At 47.6% G+C, this 20,930-nt stretch overlaps 1 protein-coding gene across 5 annotated transcripts in view; it reads right to left on the bottom strand.

Annotated features, from left to right (window-relative positions):
• Positions 1-20,930, bottom strand: part of ITPR1 (inositol 1,4,5-trisphosphate receptor type 1) — a 1,104,774-nt gene that overhangs the window by 168,834 nt on the left and 915,010 nt on the right. For 4 of the 5 annotated variants that reach the window (XM_069206352.1, XM_069206348.1, XM_069206349.1 and 1 more), the window contains 5 exons: positions 19,472-19,636; positions 4,402-4,597; positions 2,852-2,944; positions 961-1,100; positions 1-95 (listed from right to left, as the gene is read on the bottom strand). The exon at positions 1-95 is cut by the window's left edge and continues 71 nt beyond it. In XM_069206352.1, the coding sequence (XP_069062453.1) occupies positions 1-95; positions 961-1,100; positions 2,852-2,944; positions 4,402-4,597; positions 19,472-19,636 (689 nt within the window). The remainder of the gene's footprint in view (positions 96-960; positions 1,101-2,851; positions 2,945-4,401; positions 4,598-19,471; positions 19,637-20,930) is intronic. The other variant, XM_069206351.1, reaches the window with a different exon arrangement.

Below are 20,930 nucleotides of genomic sequence, written 5' to 3' on the forward strand. Positions count from 1 at the left end.
TCAATGATCACCCCAAAGATCAGATTGAGGACAATGATGATAACCATGAAGAAAAACAGAAGATCGTAGATGACTCGAGCAGCAAAGAGAGGTTCCTGTAGCACAAATCCACAATCATTTGTAAATAACAATGAACAGTAAAAGCAAGATGCTAAATCTTAAAAACCAGCCAACTGATCTGAATGTAAAAGTCTGCAGGTCAAACCAACTGCTAATGCCTCCACAATGTTAAGGATAGCTGGCTAAGTAAAGGAGGATTTTTAGATTGGTCAGGACTACCAGAAATTAAATGTTGCCTATGTAGTGCTCTTTGAGATTGGTACTCCCTTTACTTTCATTTTGTCTTTTCTAATCTGAGACAAAGATGCACCAATGAGTCTCTAATACCAAAGCATTGCTACAGTGGAAGTTGTCTACAGTGCAACAATTCTTGAAACAGGTCTTGAGAGCTGGTGGGGAATTAGATATGGGATGTTAAACATGTTTGTGCATCAAATAATACTGTGATATCCTTAGTAACTGAGCATGGACATTAACAGTACATCAAATAGGTTTGGGAACTCAAAGTTCTCATTCTCTCAGGGGATATCTACTCAATCAAACAGTGGGGACCCTGGAGCACTCTTCACAATATATTTTCATATCTGCAGTTTCAGCCTATAAGGCTACACTGTCCTTTCCTTCATCTCTTTTCCTTTTTAAAAAGGGTTTGTGAATGAGATTTACATAGTCAAATAATACAATTCCAGTTCATTTTCATATATATTTTTACTACCCTTTTTCAAATACAATCAAAGCAACTGGCCGATATAGCCTGTTTGTAGGCTTCTAGTAACTTTTAAGGGCAAATCGTGAGTGGAGATGGAATTACTGGATGAAAGCCAGAGCACAATGCAAGACTTGGAGACATCATGTAATGTTTTCCTTTGAGGAACACAGAAAGCTTGCAGACATCTTCACCTCTTTGGACGGTTTCCTGAGCACATCTCCAACTCCCCCTCCACTCCTCAAGCCATGACTGAGCACTGTTACAATGCACATCAGCAGGGTGTCACACGTGTACTCCTTATTCTCTTCTACATCACCACTCAAGGACAACTCTGTCAAGAAAGCAAAATTAATTAGTTATCATAATATAAAATGTGAGAGCTGCTTCGTCAATTGTGGTCAGATAAGAATTTGCCAAGGTCTCAACAGTCAAGGAAGATAGTTATTACGTTTACAAAGTAATTGTTGGAGAGCACCATAGAAAACGTCAACAAAGTTAATTAAAAGGTGTTTATGACAAACCGCCCAATGAGAACAGTTGTCTGCCAAGTGGAGGACAACGTTTCAAGAAGAAAAGAAAACTAGAGACAATTCAAGGAACGACGACTCAAGTGGACATAAAGCAATGCTGCTTTTGATGATTATATCCAATCAAAAGGTTATTATTCACTGCATGTTTTGGAAATGCAATATATAGAAGCAACTATTTACAGTGGTGGTGTTGGTGGGTAATAGTGATAAGAATCAGGGTTCTAAAAGAATCTGAAAGACTGTCTCACCTAGCTCTAGCAGTGTCAACTGTGTCCTATGTATCCCAAAAAGGCACACCCACTCAACCAAGGGTGAGTCATGCTCTACAGCCTCACTCTCATTCACAGCATACTTTACTAGCCGAGCCGAGGCATGGCTCTCAAGCGGCTCCATGTTACGTGTGACATTCAATCAGAGATACCTTTCTTATTCTAATGGCACTTTGGATGTGGGAATGCTGGTCCAGTACCCCTAAACTGTTAAAGAGAAACTGCAAGTCTTACAATGCAATGTGTCTACAGTTGAAAAGGCAAAACTGGCTTAAGTTGGCACCTGGCAGAATCACTTGACAAAGCAAAACAGTCAAGCTCCAAGAAATGAGGGTCTGATTTTGAGAGCATCCAGGAAGCATGAGGTGGCAACAAAGTCTTGAATCTCTGCTCAGACACACGAAGCCTTTTCCTTTAGTCTACTGTATGTACAATGCAGAAACAAGTTAGTACAGTCTACGACTCCTAAAATATAGTGTACATCATAAAAATGTCTTTTGTTGCTGTGACATCCGGGGAGATAGGTACGTACTTACTTGGTCATAGGTGGACTGTCATTACTTTCATTCCAGACTCAAACCCTCTGAAGCACAGTTTAGTGGGTGTATATTTTTAAGATGCTGCTGTGCTATTTGTACTACTGTATGTGTACAATGTCTCAGTGGTGTGATGGTGCTATACAAAACATCTACAAGCAGTCTCCTTTGGGGTCTTTTCATGCAGGCGGTAACTCTGAACAGGAAATCTAAGAAGAGTGCTCAAAGGCAGGCTAATGTGGACAGCATCCAAGAAGAAAGAGCGTCTTTGCATTTCCACCGTTTTCAGAAAGGTCAAGGCACGCCTGTTTTAGGTTTCCCGCACCAAGACACCCTAGTGGTAGCAAGGAAATTATGCACAAAATGATTGATATGTATAAAGTTTCCCAAGCTGCCTTTTCCATTAATTATTTGCATTCCCACCCATTTGTCCACAGAGCATCAATTAGCTTCACAATGAAATTAAACACCTTTATGTGATACTGACCTGTTTATATGAGGGACATTTTACATTTAAAGATGATTATTTAGTTAACAAAAATATCCACTGAATTAACTTAATGTACTGTATCCTGAGAGGGCGGAACAGCCATCACCCTGACATTAGGGGGGAAGCGAGGTGCCAGATCGGAAAGCCTTAAATCTGGATGGGAAATCATCAATACTCAAAAGGGAAAGCACAAACAGTTGTAAAAAAAAAAAAAAAAAAAAAGTAGCAAAGATCAGGCTTTCAGCAAACATTCTCACCATATGGAGAATCACTGGAGGTGCAGTTTTCCCCAGCTCCTGGCCGACATGTCTCAGAATAAAGAAATTCTTCTGTTAGACTTGTACCAGCTTCTGAAAAAGAAGTAGGGTGGGGGTTACAATGAACACGCTGAATTCATAACTGGACTTACCATGTGATGCTAATTTAAAGATAATACGTTGAGGGCCTTCTCCCAATCACCGTAATCAGCACATGACAGGGAAAACTACAGTCAACATAATTTAGTGGAAAACATTTATTAAGAAACCAAGTGTTTGTTCACAGTTCAGCACCGATGTAATTTTTTGTAAAGGCTTTACAACATATCCAAGAAGTTCCATACACTTTTATGATATTCCATCTACACACTATTTTATGCAACTCAGGAAATTAAGAAAAATCAATCTAGTACTAGGCAAGCTCCAGTGAAAGCCAAGGTCTACCACTGTTCAGAGATTTGCTGTCAGGCAGAAGTCCCAGGTTCTCTGAAATAGCTCTTGCCCTCCAAATCTAAGGGTCATTTCATGCTCCCCCACTTGATATTGGAGGCTTCGACCAATTGGGAAAATAATGAACACCAACAGGTACAAATGCTTTGTTTGACTTACGACTCCTGTAGCATCACATAACTCTATACACCAGAGGCAAGGACCCAGCAGGCATCGGAGGCCTGGGAAAAAGTCAGCCAAGGATATAATCTTCTACAACGAACCCAAAGACCCTGCTGCCATACCCCTTCCCCTCTCAATCCTCCAAGCTCTCAAAACAATACACTGTAAAGGAATTGTGGGAGTGCACTAAGCACTCATGTTCCACTAACCACCAGCCCTTGCACCATCCTTATTTTATGCTCCAAGCTAGACCTGCTGAGAAATGTGGCATTTAAGGGGAGTTTGAGGGTAGCAGGAGGCTTCAGCAGATGGTATCAGAAACGTTCAGGCTCATTGGTTGATTAGAAGCAAAACGACTTCATTTAATTGGACAGATTGTGCATCCTCCCACTGATGTCATTGAGGCAGGGGTCTTAGGTCCTAGTCTTCTTGTGCTGGCCACTCATCAGGGGGCCGTCACTCACTGTAACCCACTGTTTTCTCACCTACCCTAATCAGCCTACTGAAGCAGCTGACATAAAACACTTACTTCACACAATAAAATAGGCATTTTGTTTTACTTGAACAATGAAATGGCGTGGCATATTTCATTCTAAACAGATCTTCACATTCTCAAACAATTAGTGACGCAGACGGATACATACACCTCAAACATTCATCCCTTGAAGGTTTATTGCAGCCTAGAAAATTTACTTAGAGAGGCAATGCAAAGTGAACAAAAATGTAGTAAAGCTAAAGTTCATTAGGACTGAAAAATAATTTTAGCTAACTGACCTGTGGTTCAGTTGTGCCTACTACTATACAGAATATTTAACAAACTTAATGTGCAACCTTACAATTAATGTACAATCTAAAACACCTTTTTCTCTTGCACAGTACCTTATATAAAAGAATGAATAAATAACTCGCTGGTGCGATCTCTCTAAATCCATAGTTACCTGGTATCGCCGTTTCATCTGGTATCTTGTCTACTTCCAAGATAAAATCTTCTTTGAAGAAGAGGTAGCCCACGATGGAGAAGAGGTAGACCAGAATGAGAGCAAGCACAGCCGTCAGGATGATGGAGCGGCCATTCCTGGTGACGCTCTTAATGACGTTCAGCAGCGTCTCCTCTCTGTAGACCAGGTCAAACAGCTGCAAGAAGGAGAGATGGGTCAAGAAGAGTTGTAAGAGAAGAAGCTAATAGGTGACATGCAGGGGCGGCTCCTCCGCTATGGCGGAGCGTCCCTCCCCCCGCCAGCAGCAGCAGCTGCAAAACATTTATAATAAAAAGATAATAAACTCAGTTTATTATGTTTTTACTGTAAAAGGGGCGGGGCCACAGGCGTGACAGGCACAGCACCCCCCCCCTCAGTGCGCATGTATGTTTGGCCGGCTGTCTCGGGCTGGCCAAACACACATGCGCACAAGGGCTCTCTCAAACCCGGCACTGTTGCTGGGCTGGATAGAGAATGCACAGGCTCCCAGTGTGCCTGGAAGGCGCTGTAGCTAGGCGCTTCCAGCCAATCCTATTGCTGTCCGAGCAGCATCAGGACTGGCTGCAGGGCAGGCTGGGCGCCTGTGCCTGCAATGCAAGACTGAGCGGTACAGCGGCAGCGTGGAAAAAAGCAAACTTATTTTTAATATTAATAAGTACTTCTCCCCCCCCCCACACCGCGCCACCCCACCCATTTTCCCTCCCACAAGCCACGCCTGTTGACAAGCTACTCGTTGGATGCTGCACTCATGACTAAGATTACATTCCTAAAAAGAGACAGGTGGAAATAAACTGACCAGAAAAGCAGCATAATATGATCTGCATTGGCTTCTGTTCTCAGTACGATGGGTAACATCTCATGGACATAAAAGGTAGTGAATAAAACATGAATAGCATCACTGTGTTCTGCAATGCTTTACTATCTGTTGAAAACATTTGGAAAAAATACCCTAAAAGCTAGGAGACATTTGAAAGACATCAAAAAGTGATAGTATCATAGGGGCTTCCAGTTCCTTAATTTAAAGAATCCATACAACACAAAAAGTGATCAATTGAATGCCTAAATTAATCTCAGCCATTGGCAATCGCTCTGGCCGCATTCCTGTCCATCGTTATTTAAGTCCTTTGTGCCATTACAGACCGGGTACAACCATACACAAATAGTCTTGGCTTGTTCCCAAAATAAATGATCAAGTCTGAAGAGCTAGGCCACGCCCCTTCTGAAAGTGAAAAGGCAGCCACGGACCAATTGGAGCCTTGCTTTGCCTCTCAAGTTACAGCTTGACCCCTACTGCATAGAGAGTTCGCAATCCAAGCCAAGGTATATCCCTCCTATGTCGGGTGACACTTTGCATAAAAAGCAGCACAGGAATACTTGGACCATAAATTGATTTAGCACAAGTTCTTTTGGACAGGACATGCACAAGCATAATACCATCTTACGCAATGCATAGAACTTTGGCGACCAAGAAAACATCAACACTTAAAACCATAACAATGTAGGGCCGACTACTACAGTAAGGAGTATGGATCTGGGAGCGAGACTCCCCGAGGGGGTCAGGCAGACGGTTTGGGGTAAATATCTAACAGGCGGCACTAACTGCTCAACATCCACCGTCCTGCAAGAAGGGTGCCCAGATCAAGAGGAAGACTTCCACCTTGTCCGGCAGGTTAGAATTGGCACTTTTGTATGAGGCCGAAAGCCACTCCTCGTGTGTGGGGTGGAGTGGGGCGCACCAGTGCCGGAAGACGCAGTTCTTAGACGTGACCTGTGAATATGGAGTGGCCAACCCTCATGCTGGGACAAGGCTGGAGAGTACGCAAAGTCGGAGCAAGATTAGGGCTGGGCCAGGGGCACTGGGACCGGCAAAGTGCACCCAGCATGTCACTGTGGGGCAATCACAGAGGATGTGGACCAGATCGCACTATTCAGTATCACAGAGCTAGCAGTTCGAATGGGGCAGCAATCCAGCCGCCTGCAGTTTCGTCAGGGTCCAGTGGCATTCGTGTAGGGACTTAGAGAGAACATTTCAGCTGTGCTTCCCTGGCCCTGCAGTCCAGAGCCTCCAGCAGTTTTGTTCAGTCCTCCGGCTCATACTTCACCTGTAGGTGGGTCTGTCACTTGTTGCGAAGATGTTCCATCCAGGATAATAAACAGAGGTGACACATCAAGAGACGATAGAAGCCGGGCAAAACCCCTCAGAAGCGCCCAGAATCTTGAAGTAGGAGACCACAGGGAAAGGTTAAAGGATCCAGGGCATGGCGGCTAGGCAGCAGGTTAGGCAATGGCGAAGCTGGAGCTAACACCATGACTGGTTGCACAGGATGCCATACTCCTCTTGGAACATCACAAAGGACTTAAGGGTGCCCTGGGTGAGCATCAGATGAAGTGGATTCCCACAGTTCACCATATGCCCAATTAAGCACCCCGCCACCAACACATAGGCCAATATTGCTGCATAAGGGTGCATGGTCGAGCAAGTGGGCATTCACGGAGAGGAGGTGGTGGGCTCACGACCAGAATTTGCCCATCATCTGGAACATCAGGTTCATCAAGCTAGGGACCAAGGCTTCTAACTGAGAGGAGGTAGAGACCCTGAGGGCACTCCAGGATAGCACACTCAATCATGACCCTCAGCAGCAGATCCAGAGTCTGGGGAGCATAAATGCCAGTTGTGCCAGATGTAGTAGCAAGGCATAAAATGCTTATCCCAAGGGCAGATCCAACCCCCTGCACAAATAGTGGGCCATGATTCTGCTGCCAGCCACCGAGGCCGAGACAACCCCCAAATGAATGATATAATGTCCAGGTCTGCCGTAAGCAAGTGCGAAAGAAGCCCAGCACACAGGTGAACCTCAACAGTCATCATCTGGACCGCCTGCATCCTGGCCCATACTAAGAGGCCAAAATGAGACCACTTATAGGAGTTCAGGGCAAAGTGGGCTCAAGGTTGTCTGCCACCATTTGCTCCAGGACCCAACTGATTTAAGTTCCTAAATATTTAAGGCGGCAGTTCTTCCTCTGAGAGAGGTAGCCTGACAGCCACGGTCTTGTCCCAGTTGATCTGGTATCCAGAGAGGGCCGCAAAGTTGAAGATGAGGTCCAGCAGGGATCAAGCAAAGAAGGTCCAAGAGCATTTGCAGGATGTAATCTGCATAAAGGTGTAACTTTGAGGCTCCCCTGGGGGTTGAGATACCAGATACCTGTGGTGATTGGAAGAGTGAGGCAGCCAATGGCTCCAAGGCAAACAAGGAAGAGGATGGGTGACAGAGGAAACCCCTGCCACTTCCCCCGGTGGACAAGGAAGCGGTCAGACAGGAAACCCCCACAATTGCCCTGGGCAGTAGGAGAGTCACAAAGCCACCTGACCTTGGCTATAAGATCTTCACATAGACAAAACCTTCGTTGAAAAAGGTATCTCCATTCTATCATGTCAATTGCTTTCTCAGCATCCATGGAGAGAGCTAGGGTGTCCATTGTTAAATCCCTGGTGGACAAGAGTGCATGAGTGAGGGCACGGAGGTGATTCCTGGATGAAAGCCAGAAGTCACATCCCATCTGGGAGTGGTGGATCAATGCCAATCACTTTGCGGAGGCAAAGTTGCCAGGACACCAGCTAGGATCTTAATGTTCCCGTTGAGCAGAGCTATGGGCCGATAACAGAGGAGGGTGTCCTTCCCAGGCTTGGGAATAAACCGCGATCATATCCTTAAAGGAGAAAGAGCCAGGGGATCCCACATGCCTTGAGGGGAGAAGGACAGCCAAGAGGCAGCAGTGCACCACCTCCTCTCACGGGCACTTGTAGGATTCCGCCAGGAAACCGGCCTCCTTGGGGGCCCTTATGCTACAGGAGGTTCAAAATGGCCTGTGCCATCTCCGTCTCAGTGATCTCTCCCTGAGAGAGATCCCAGCCTGAATCATTGAGATGGGGGAGACATATACATTAAAAAAAGATGTCTAGGCGAGCAGGGTCTACCACCACCTCTGGAGGGTACAGGGCCTGGTAGGACGACGCAAACCTGTTAATTATCCTGCAGCCGGCTAAGAATAGTGCCATCAGTGGACCTGATGGGTGGGATAGCCAATGCCACCTCATGTAGTCTCTCTGCCTTCCTCTTGCCCTTTAGTAGTGCCGGCCCTTCATCTGCTGCAGTGCATACTCAGCCTTAGATGTGTAGTGGGCATTGAGATCCATGCAGGCCTTCTCCAGACAACGCGGGAGAGGAGTCAAGGGGCGTTCCATATCAAGACGGGTGAAGGATGCAATGTCATTCTCCAGGGTTCTCTGGTGTGGCATCCATTGTTTGTGGGTGGCTGCGAAGGTGACCATCTGGGGTCAACTGAGACACCACTCCCACCAGAGTGCATGAGGAGGTGACAGAACCCCTTTTAAGAACCATATAGGAGGAAATGTGCACCTGGACTTGGGATTTGCCTGGGGAGAGCAACAACGCAATATAGTGAGGTGCTGTGGTTTGCAGCCCGGGGAGGACAGTCCAAGGTCCAAGGAGAGGGTAACAATAGAGTGATCCTAGAGCCTGGCTTAAGGAGCCATGCTTCCCACGTAAAGGCAACCACTGGTTGGGAAATGAAAAAATAATCCAGACAGGATTGGGTGCCATGCACTGGTAAGAGGAAGGTAAACTCCCATTCAGCAGGGTGGGAGAGATACCAGATGTCCACAAGACCATGATCCGCGACTACATCACCTAGTATGGCTCAGTTGCCTGGTTCCAGTGGGCCAGTGCGGTCTAAGACAGCATTGAGGGCCAAGTTCCAATCCCGCCATAGAGCCAGTGGTGGCGACAATTCTTTCCCTCAGGAGGCAGTTCACCTAGAGGAAATAAACGGCTGTTTAGGCCCCAACGGTGCATATTCTGACCCAGCTCAGAGCGCTCTCCCCCGAAACGGAACTTGATGAAAATGTAAAGGTCAATTGGGTATATGCACCGCCCTAAAGGAAGTAAAGGGCAGGGACATACAGAAGAGGATCGCCACATCACATTTCTAGGGCTGCCCAGACCCGTCCACCATGGGAGGAGGGCAACTGCTGTGCATCACCCTATGAACCCTATCTCAGCATAACTTTTCTGACTCCTCCGCGGAGAAGCAGGTCTCCTGAAGGAGGGCCACAACAACTCACTTGGATTGGAGTTATGCCAGCAACAGCTTGCATTTGAAGTGGGTGAGGCCGTCCACGTTCCAGGAGGTGACAGTCAGTGGCTTGGGGGAACAGGAAGCACAGAAGGCCTTCGAGAGAAGGGGGGGTGGGCAGGTGGAAGGGAACTGAGCAGGTATGACAGTGGGAGAAGGGGGACCACGAGGAAGTGAGAGAAGGCAAGGAAAAGCAAAGTCTGTGGATGAAGGAGGACTGGAGTGAAAGGAGGGAGGAGGAAGAAGGGGCAAACCTACAAGGAGCCTGGGAGCAGCACCTTAGGGAAGCCTGGAACCCTTGCGCAGCGGATCCAAACCTGGGAACTCACACAGCGCAAAAGGGCCCTGGAGAAAGGTAGGAGGTAAGTCAGCCAGGACAACAGAGGAGCCGCAGCGGCCTGGGAGAGGTGAGGCCTAAGAGCAATCAACGGGAATAGGGTGGAGAAGAGAAGGACAGCAAAGCGGAGTGAGCAGGAGTGGTTACCCAGAGCCCTAGCGGACACAGCGCATTGACAGTAGCCATTAACGCAACTCCTGGGGGGGTGGGGGTGGAAGGAGGCAGGGGGATTAAAGTAACCCCACCAAGTCTACAGGGGACTGGATGGGAAAAAGATGAGGTGGGGGCAGGGAGCCATTAGTAAAAAATCCAAGGAAACATCAGGGCATAAGATACGTGCTGGGAGTGTGGGGGCACCCGGTCTAAGAGCAGCAGAGCAAGGGCAGCATGAGTGGAAGAGACGCAGCAGAGCGGCCCCAGGAGTAGGCGGGCAGGAAGGAGCGCTTCAGGAGAAAAGGAGAGGATCCTGGCAGAGCCAGGTGGGCAACAGGGTGCACTCCGCCCAACTGGCAACAGAGATCAGAAAACAGGAACAACTCAGATAAACAGAACAGCACAACAATAACAGCCCAAAATTTAGTCTCTCTAACAACATAGCCATACTCATCCATCTGTACAGAGGAAGCAGAGGACCCTGGCAAGAAGGCAGGTCAGGCCAACAGCAACAACTGAAGAAATTGGGGAGGCTTCAGATTTGTCACATCCTTGGTCCTGTTTAAGCTCCATCACCACCCAGACTGCATTATCTTTACCACTTTGGATCCTGCCGGGGTGGTCCTGCAACCTGCCCATTTATCAACCCCTCCAAGAAATGGATTTCCTCAGAGCGAAGCCTCGCTGAAGAGTCCACAGACTGCCTGTCCATCCCCTGGTCCTGGAGACCCTCCAGAAAGGACTGCAACTCCCGGGGGTCAAGAAAGTCCTGGGACCAGCCATCCTTGAGGTCCACAAACATGCAGGTTCATAGAGGCCAAACTTAATACCCCGTTTATGCAGTTTGGGCCGAAGGGGGAGGAAGGACCTAATTTTGTCATTGGTGTCCTGGGAAAACTCCACTGCAATACGGATCTAGTGGCCCTCAAAGTCATACAGGCCAGGAGTCTGGGCAGGAGAAAGGAGATGCTGACCCGCTCAAGGCGAAGGAAACCGGTGATGAGGGACCGCCACTGCCCTGGTGCCACTGAGGGTTGTGGCTAAGTCGGTGGGCCCACTGTATCTCCAGAGAGGGGAAGAAGGTCAGCCCCGTGAGTGTAGTAAGGAGGTCCCTCAGGAAACTACAGACATCGGATCTATACACTCGGTCTGGAAAGCCTAAGAAACAGAGGTTGCCTCCGGATACATTTTTTATTTTGCAGTGAGGTCGGTCCTCTAGGTATTCATGCCCTCCGGGCGATGACCCACCACAGTGATCTCCAGAAGGGTGCGGTCCATTGTGGGGTCTGAATGGGCAACAGCCAGAGCTGGGCGTTTGAGTGACATAACAAATTGAGACCACATCCATGAAAAGCAGCAGTTGGGTGAAGATACCAGAAGGCATCACAGACCTAGGGCAAGCAAGGGAAAGGCAGCTTCTCAACAGGACTGGTGAAGGCCCCAGCATCCAGATGGGTCGGCCATGCTATGTGACGAGAGGAATCTGTCAACAGGCACCAAGAGCCGCCTGGGGAACAGAAGGCAGGACAGGATGAGTGAGCAAAGAAGAGGAGCACGCCCCTGCCCCCACCCCCACCCCACAAAGACCCCCAGCACAGTTATCGGTGCTAGGCATAAGGGGTCTAGTGCACCCCACAGCTACAGTCAGACCCAGACGGTGAGGCTGTGCTCCAGGGATTCCAAAGTGTTCACAGGGCAACCCCACTGAAACAAGGAGGGGGAGGGAGAACACAGAACCCCAGCAGGCGGAGATGAAGGCAGACCATGCAAGGCCAGGGTCAGACAGGATAGACCAAAAAGGTCAGGCCAGAGAGTCAATGCAGGTGGGGCTCAAGGGTGCTCTAGGAGGGCCTCAGCAGAGGTGGCGGGCAGGCATTAGTCCGCTGGGGCTGCCTCCATTGATGGAAATTAGCGCGATCCCCTCTCCCCCCACCCCCCACCCACCGCCCCCAGGATCCAAGTCAGGGAGCCTTGCAGAGCCAGAGTCCAAGCAGGCCTCCCCCAGGTCCTTTCTAGCGCTGCACGCCAAATGCACCAGTCACACCAGTGAGCCCCCCCAGCTATGCCGTCCCACGCAGCAGGTCTGAGTGGAGCCAGACAGGCACTGAGCGAGGTAGGGGCCTAGCCAAGAGTCAAAGTGGGACAACAGGCACGATGTGGCTAACAAACCTGCACCCAGGCCTCGGTGAACGGCCCGCCTCCTCATTGCAGGGCCACATTACACAGGATTTCCATGTATGGGGGAGTGAGGCTGCAAGGTAGGGTGGTGGTCAGGTAGCCCACCAATAAGATAAGGCGGCAACAGGGAGATGGAGGGGGCCCACCACCACAATGGTCGGCTCACAACAATGCCTCAACAGGGACGGTTCTCAAAGGTTCATTCTTCCTGGCTGTCGAGATGGGCCCAGGTTCAGAGCCCCTGAAGAGTGCAAGACGGGGCTGTGGCTCCTGAAGATGTCCTGGGGCCCTGCCACCAGGCATCATGCTGCAGGCAGCTGAGGACGATGACTCCAACAGAGTGGGGAACGCAGGCCGCTCCTCAATGTTGCGTCTCATCAATCAAGGACGAACCTGCCCTCTAGTCCCATCTGTTGGGCGCATGAGTCTCCTCTTGATGGGGAGAATTGGAAAGGGGGACATCTCGGAGCCCAAGTCCTCACTGCAGTTAGAGTGAGAAGGCCCATAGGCCGGGGGCCGTCCGCAAGGCCGCAGATTCTGGGGCTGGCATCGGGGGTAAAGCAGCAGGTGCAAGTAATACGAAGAGTGGCCCACTACACAGCCTTGCGGCCCGCTCTGCTGCATTACTGCACACCCGAGCAGGCCCGCCGGGCCAGAAAGTGAACAGTTTGGTGGCTGCGGCAGACAATTTTCACCAAAGGTGGGGCCTGGGGGCCTTGAGGGACAAGTGCTGTCTCCTCCCAAAGCCACAGCAGCATCAGGTGGCCATCTTCAGCAGTGGCCAAACTCCACTTGTGAAGATTCTCCTACACATCAGACTGGATTTGGAAATTCAAAAGCGGTACTCCTTTATGTTGGCAGGTCACATTACACACCTCTAAACAGATCTTGTCCCACCACAGAAGTAACTAGGGGGGTCACATATAAATTCTATTCAAGAGGTCTGACAGTTGCTTTTGAAGGCTTATCTGCACTATTGGATGCTTAAGCCCATTGGCACCTTGGCTTGACCAGTGTGTAGATCTCTAGCTTAGGAACATCAGAGCTGACTGACAGACCATTCCACAGAATGAAGAGATGAGAGCAGTGAGTAATCTGCGGTTAGAGTATTCACCAGAAAAGTGTTATCAAAAGAAAAGTAAGGTATTCTTCTGACAGCTACTTCTAATTGCAGATTCCTCACTTAGTGAATAAATACCATAGCCACTGGTGGGTCTCAGGAATGTCTCACACCAAAAAATACCGCAAGAACAAATAGGTTAAATGCCCACACCTATGGACTTGACTGCCAAGACAATAGTGCTACTTGTGCAGTGATGTCCATTAAGCAGCCTAACATATCCAGGACAGATACTCCATGTACAAAAGCAGTAGTGGCAGCCTTAGCTTAAGTAGAAGGATCCCGTAACCTCTTGGAGTGCTGTATTTTCACTAAAGCATTGCAGATTTTTGTCAAATACCATTCATCTAAATGTAATTCTTTTCTGCGCTGTCTTGGCCTTCTTTGCCAACAATAAATCCAGAAAGAGCTGAGCATCCACTTGGTGGCACCTTAGTATGATCAATATAAAAACTGATGGCTTCTCTGTTGGGATCCAAGGGGCAAGACATGACATGAAGCAAAAGACATCAGAAGGGTGATAGACTCTCTGACTTGAAAGGGTGTTACCTCTTCAGACAGGAATGCCACTCACGTCCTCAAACCCAGCTTGCCAGGGAAAAAATCACGTGCATGGCAGGTGGGAGGTGTCTGAAGCTAAATTACATGCCAGGGACGATGTTAATGCAACTAAGAAAACCGTTGTTAATGTTAAGACGCAGATGACAACTGTGCATCAGCTCAAAAAGGGTGCACATGATAAGGCAAGGAAGAGATTCAAGTCACATTGTGACATCACAAGGATTGTAACCAAATGCTGTAAACCTCATCACAACAGGTGATTTAAACAAAGAAGGCTGATCCGGCAACCGTAGTTAAAAAAAAAAAAAAAAAACACCTTAAAAAGCTGCTAGACTAACAGTGCTCAATGCAAATCCTTTCTGAGCCAACAGCAAAGCAAATGACACTTCTGACAGTTTACCTTTTAACGTGATCAAAGCCACAAACTTGTCACAGTACCCAGCGTACACTGGTTTTGTAGCTGGGCACCTGGTTGCCAGTGTAACATCAAAAACCTCAAGAGGGGACCCTGTGGCCCTCATCCTCCTCAACCTCTGCAGTTTCAATACAGTCTCCCACCTGATCCTCAGCCAATGCTTCCACAGTCAGTAGTCTGTGGAACAGCCATTCAATAGATCAGTTCCCTTCTCACAGGATGCACACAGAACATCAGCCTACCTCCCGACACTTCCAAGCCCAATGAGTTTATCTCTGGAGTCCATTAGGGGACCATCTTTCACTTTACGCTCTAATATTTACATGGCCCCAATTACGAACACTGTGCAAACTTTTGGAATCAACACCTCATATGCAGACAACACCCACTCATACTCTCCCTCCCCAGGGATGCCACCAACACCTAAGCACGGTTCATGAGTTCATGTCACAAGACACCCTCTTGAAGAATTCAACTGTCTCAAACTCAACTCTAACAAGACAGAGGCAGTGCTCTTCAGGAAGGACTCAGCTCTACGGTCCTCAGCCTGGCGCCATTGAATTTGGTTCCACTATAAACCCAACAAGCTAAGCTAGGAGCTTGGAAGTCATGGTCAACAACTATCAGTAGCCAACCAAGTCAACTCTGTCACCTCGTCTTGCTTCCGAACACTCAGAGTTCTCAGGAAAATCTTCAGGTGGCTTCCACACAAAATCCCCCAAACAAATACCCAATCACTTGATCACCAGCAAACTAAACTACAGAAACAGTCGGTTGGAATCCCCACCCAGCTCACCAAGTGCCTCCAGATAATTTTGAATACAGCAGCCAGACACTCACACATCCTTCCTTCATGCACACTCTCCTACCAAAGGAAACTCCACTGGCTCCCCATACATAAAGTGTTCAAATTACTCACACGCATACAAAGGATTATACAATTTATGCTTCACTTCATGAACAACTACTTAAGCTTTCAAACTATCAACAGACATCTACTCAGCAAATCACCTGGTCACCACAGCACCCGCATCCAAAGAGCCAGAGTTGGCAGCTGTGCTTTCATACCTGACTTTCAAAGCCTGGAAAATACTCCCCCTTCACATCAGGGCCACCAGCTGAGCCCTAAAATTCAGAAAGAAGCTGGAACTGTAGTTCTTTACATAGGACCCAGAGAGGGCAGAACCTCTCCCTCCAAGCCCCCCATTCTCATCAACTTGCAGATACCCTCCCGGGTGAGATGCAGCATTTTACAAGTACACACAACGTAGCTGAAAAATGCCCTGTACCTCTGTGGGGTGTAGCTGTCATTCATGATCTGCTGGGTGTTGGAGACAGAATTAATTTACCCTGGCATTTAGAGATCCTCCAGTTGGTTGACAACCAGACAAATTCCCTGTGAGCCAGTCACTTCAGGGATGCAAAGCCTCCTTGGCCAGGACCAAAGACCTCATTCCAACGTGCTTGATTCAGCATTACATAGCAGTGGTGTTGTCTGTAAGGTGATGTACTACTTATCTTTGATGCTTGTTAGTGAGGACTGAAACGCCAGGTGGGTCACCTGTATCTCTATAAAAAATAATAATAATAAAAAATAAAAAAAACATTATGGAGTTTGGTATCAGCCGGACACTAGAGTCCTCTGCCCACCACTACTCTCAGATGGCCTTGCACCCAAGTAGCAATGTTATCTGTTACCACCGTCAGCTCAGAGAGAGGGGTGTCTAGCAGCCACCACTGAAGATCTTTTGCAGTGTCCTCCAACTCCTGTATGGAATCAGATAGGTTGCCCTGGGGCAGTGCCCACCGGGACTTCAGATCCCACTTCAGAGCCTGCATGTTTCTTCTAGCATGCTTGACTCTAAGGATGCAAAAGGGCAATAGTTCCAATAACTTCAACATCATCCTCATGGAGATCCAAAATAGGCTGAAATAGCATAGCCATCCCCCTGGGACACCTGGCATTGTAGGGAACACCTGTAGACTTACCAGACGGGCATATGGTTAAGTGCCCTGGAGGTCTAATGCTAACAACCTCCAGAACCCAGGGCAGACAATCTGGGCTGTAGGAGCATTTTAAATTTGCTCTTTTATTTTCTCTTCCAAAAGAAGGAGTTAAGAAAGCAGAGATCTAAAAATAGGACGAAGGCTCCATCCTTCTTTGGCACAAGAAAGTAATGGGAACAGCATACAGTTCCTGCTTCTGAGGCTGGAACCTTCGCTATGACCCCTTTGGCCAAATGGGCCTGCATATATTGCAGCATAATGGACATGTAGTCCTCCACCAGCCATGGTGATGAAAGAAGAATGTGCAGTAAGGTAAAAAGAAACACCAAGACATAGCCTTGCTGGACAATTTGGAGGTGTCCAAAGTGATGTGTTGGAGCCTTGGAGGAAATGTTGGATCCAGCTTCCCACAGGTTGTTTAAAAAAATACACGTCAGTAGTATTCAAGCTGTGGATGCTGCAGAAGTGGGGGACTGAGGTACACGCTGTATGATTTCTTAAGGATTATCTCTGGAAGCAGTAGCCTTAGCCACAAAAGGTTGGAGAATTTTCTTGTAGTGATGGCAGAGTCTGGCACTGGTGATACTGAAAACCCATGGGGTATCCTCAAAAAGAGGTGGAACTGTTGGTCAAAGAGCCTGGTAGAGGCAGACAACCCGACACAATGTGCTGTGGCAAAACTTAATTTAAATCATTCCGGGGGGGTGAGGGGGACTTACTCCCTCGAGGAGAGCCATTGAATGGCTCTCCAATAAGGATACCTGGACATGCCCTGAGAATCCCATAGACCTCATCCAGATGTGATGCCAAAGCATCATGCTCGTGCCAATTGCTCAACCCAAGCAACCAGCTATGTCCAGGACAGACCGACAGCCAGGATGGTTGGGGCTAAAGATGTCCTTAAATCGTCTGGCACAGCCAGTGAGAGTTGGCCTACCATGTCCTACAATGCATGAGTGTAGTGATCCAGGGAACAACTAGCATTTACAGAACATAGGGAAAGGCTAGTAAAAGAACACACACTTGCTAAAGGTCTCCATACATTTGGATTTGCGGTCAAGAGGGGTTGCAGAAAAGGCATTAGGGTTCTCTCTGTTTGATGATGCCTGTACCACCAAACTCTCTGGCATAGGGCGTTGAGCCAGGACGTCACTGGTCTGTGGCAACGGGTGACCTGCCCATTGACGGCAGCCCAGGACCTAGCTTTCCCGCAAGTGCCAAGGAGTGTGTCTAAGGGCTTCATTAAATGGCAGGAGAGATTCAGTAGGTGCCTGAACAGGCTGGAGACCCTCCGGGAGGAGAATGGTCTTTACTTCCATGGTAGGGAGTTGTAGTTCAAAGAATATCTCAGCCCTTTGCAAGACAAAGGGGAAAGAAGCACTCTCTGCTGTGACTGAACTATGGGGAGAGACAAGTGCAGTGTTGTGGAAAGTACCACGGCCATTGATTTCCGGTAGTCCTTCATGCCAATTATCCTCACCATATTGTGGAACAAATTTGTCTCATTATGAAAGTTGTTGTTCTTGTCAGAGTCAAATAGAAAGAGCTTGTGCAATGTTTGAGCGGGTCAGTATCACAGTCAGAAGTGTTAGCTATTGACTACTCTCCAGAGGGAATTGGAACATGGCCCGCAGACTTTAGGTGGTGGATCCTCTGGTACAGGCAGCACCAGCACTGCCATCAATGTCAAAGGTACTGGGGCAGGAAGTGGCACCAGAACCACAGTCAATACCAAAGCCAGTGTGGAATCCAATGCGTATTCAAGAGACACATACTACACCAAGGGTGGACCTAATGGTGGAAGACCGTCCGGAGATCTCTGTGGATTCTAGGAGCCTAAAGGCACGCCAAAGGAAACTCAAACAATGCCAAATATGTGCAGCATGGCCTCAAAGGCCTCAATCTGCTGCAATATCACTGATGGACCCAGAAATATGGGTTGCATTGGGAAAAAATGAACGATCATGTGTGAGAGAGAGAGCAGAGAGAGAGGCACATTGAGTCCAATGCACCCTCTCTGCCGTTAGAGAGTGGCAGAGATTGCCTCAGGAACAAGATCTTCCTTTTAACTTCATCCAGTCACAGTGCAGAGCCTTCCAATGTTTAGCAACCGTTTCTACTTGCGGTCTCATTTGGCATTTGGATTTATCTGAGCACAGGTTTTGGCATTGTGTTGTGACCACTAGGCACCACAAGCATACCTTGCGAGGATCTGTCACAGACATTTGAGACAGTCCCTACATGGTTTATACCCTGTTTTGGGAGGTGACATATTTCCCTTGCACAAGGGTACAAGAGAAAGTTTAGGGAAAACCTTTATTAAAGACGAAAAAAGCAGAGCTCTGGATCCATGTCTGAAGGTGGTGGAAGAAAGGAACTGACATCAGCGCAGATGGGTGGCAAGATCTAAGCGGCCCGCCTCCTCACTTCCGGAGAGGAAGTATGTTGGTGCGGAGCCACACAATTCCAGCTACCAATGCACGAGATTACAGTTTTTAGGATTCTGGATCCAATCTGGTGCTCATGGGAATATACACAAGGTGAGGAATCTGCAGTTAGAAGTATGCATCAGAAACAGGTGATACGCAATAATGGAGTACTTCTGCTCAAGCATTATGATCACACCGTTATAGGGCAGGTAAGGATGTGACCCCCATATAATGGACAAACTCCTTAACCCATCAATGGACGGTACACACCACTACACATGGTACAGATTGAGTTACCAAACCTAAAGCACATCATGGGAAACCAAAATACACTGAGCTTTTAGTGGAGATACCAAGAGCTTCCCTGAACTGCACACTGTTTCTGGCTTGCGTTTTTTACATTCTTAAGTTAGCACAAAAAAGTGACATTAACTGCTGCAAACATCAGTCACAAAAGAGGGAGTTGCCCATATACACATTTAATTTCTCTTCAAGTGTGGTACATTCGGGAGCTCAAACAATAGTTCAAATGAGCGTGTGAAGGGATGAGAGAGTGACAAGAGGTTGGCATGCAAAGACTAACCTAAAGTAGGGTAGTGCCTTTGGGGGAAGAGAGATGATAAACTGAGGTACAATGTAAGAAGATGAAGTTATGCCGGTAGGGGCAGTTTACTTACCAACAAGCTATAGAAGAACTCATGGACAAAGACACCCATGGCGCAGATCAACAAGTACAAGAGATGATACAGGAACTCCACATCCAGAATCATCGCTCCATACCCTCTAGTGAACGTCCCCCGGTTACCAACAAAGCTCATCAGGAAAATTATCTTATTACAGACCTGCAAAGGAATTCAGCATAAGTGTTAGTGAGGGAGCACACCAGCCATGAAGAAAAAAAAAACACGAAAAAGTATGTCCAACACAAACTAGAGGATCCATTGCAAGACCTAACTTCACAGAGAAAAGAAATTCACATGGGAAGCCTGTAGCCATATGAAGAAGGTAGACCTATAAAGGACAGAGGTAAGAGTCCAAAAGGGCAAAACAAGATAGGGTAGAGGTTGTCTGTTCACATAGTCTTCCCAAATGGCAGGTGATTTTCTAAAGCCCATAGTGGTAGAGAAACTGAATTTACAACAGGGTAGTCCGAACCGAAATATCTCGCCCTCTCCACTACACCCACTAAATAAGAGATTTTACTGTCATGTTTCCTCGACTTCACAACTTGTTTCTGTGAATATTTATCAGTCATGCAGTTGCTGATCTACACAATGTATACATTTTTACTTTTCTGTACGCCACAGTCTTACCTTTTTTCAACTGCACAAGATACTGGATTTGGAGGCAAGCAGCGTTCCTCCTTATTTCAATGGCTCTGCCTCTAATCACCACAGAAATGTAATGTGTTCATCTCTCAATTACTTTATAGAACGCTTTTTCGAGGACAATCACAAAACTGCTACGACACGGGTCGTAGAATGGGACGCCTTTACGGTGCTCACTGTAGTAAAGTACCAATTTTTTTGCATGGTTCCCAACACTTTGTGCTCGATACTGATGCTGAGTTATAGTGCCCTGGGTCCCTGCTAAACAGACCCCAGTGCCGGTGTTCTTACCCTAAAAATAAGTTCATGCTCAATTATATCCCACATGGCAAGGGATTAAGGCCCAAGTAAATGGTACCCCTGGTCAATGTTCCCTCTAATTTTTTCCCCCCTTTGTGCGGCAGTGAACTGTCTGTGCACAGCAGCCAAGGCAATGTGCGAAGACATGTAACAACTCACAAAGCAAGTGAGATACCAGAATCACTGGCGCTTGCCAGAGGCGAGATTACTCAACCTTCAACTCAAGATGGCACCACAGGGTTGACACCTTGTCTGACCTTAACCCCATGAGCAGCCACCTATTGATGAGCCGACAGGATTAAGGAAGGACTAGGAGTAGACACTACATAACATCAGATAACTTAACCTGTACTGTATTGTACTGTGTTGCTATTACACGCATTTACCACTTACTACCCCTAAAGAAGTTGAAGTGCCTTACGCCAGGCAGCACACTGCTCTGGAAACCCAAGGTAAGTGGTTAATCCATTTGTTACTGGTTATTGTTCATATTTGGTTTAGTCTTGTT

The sequence above is a fragment of the Pleurodeles waltl genome, chromosome 9, assembly GCF_031143425.1.
Source record: "Pleurodeles waltl isolate 20211129_DDA chromosome 9, aPleWal1.hap1.20221129, whole genome shotgun sequence".
Lineage (NCBI taxonomy): Eukaryota > Metazoa > Chordata > Amphibia > Caudata > Salamandridae > Pleurodeles > Pleurodeles waltl.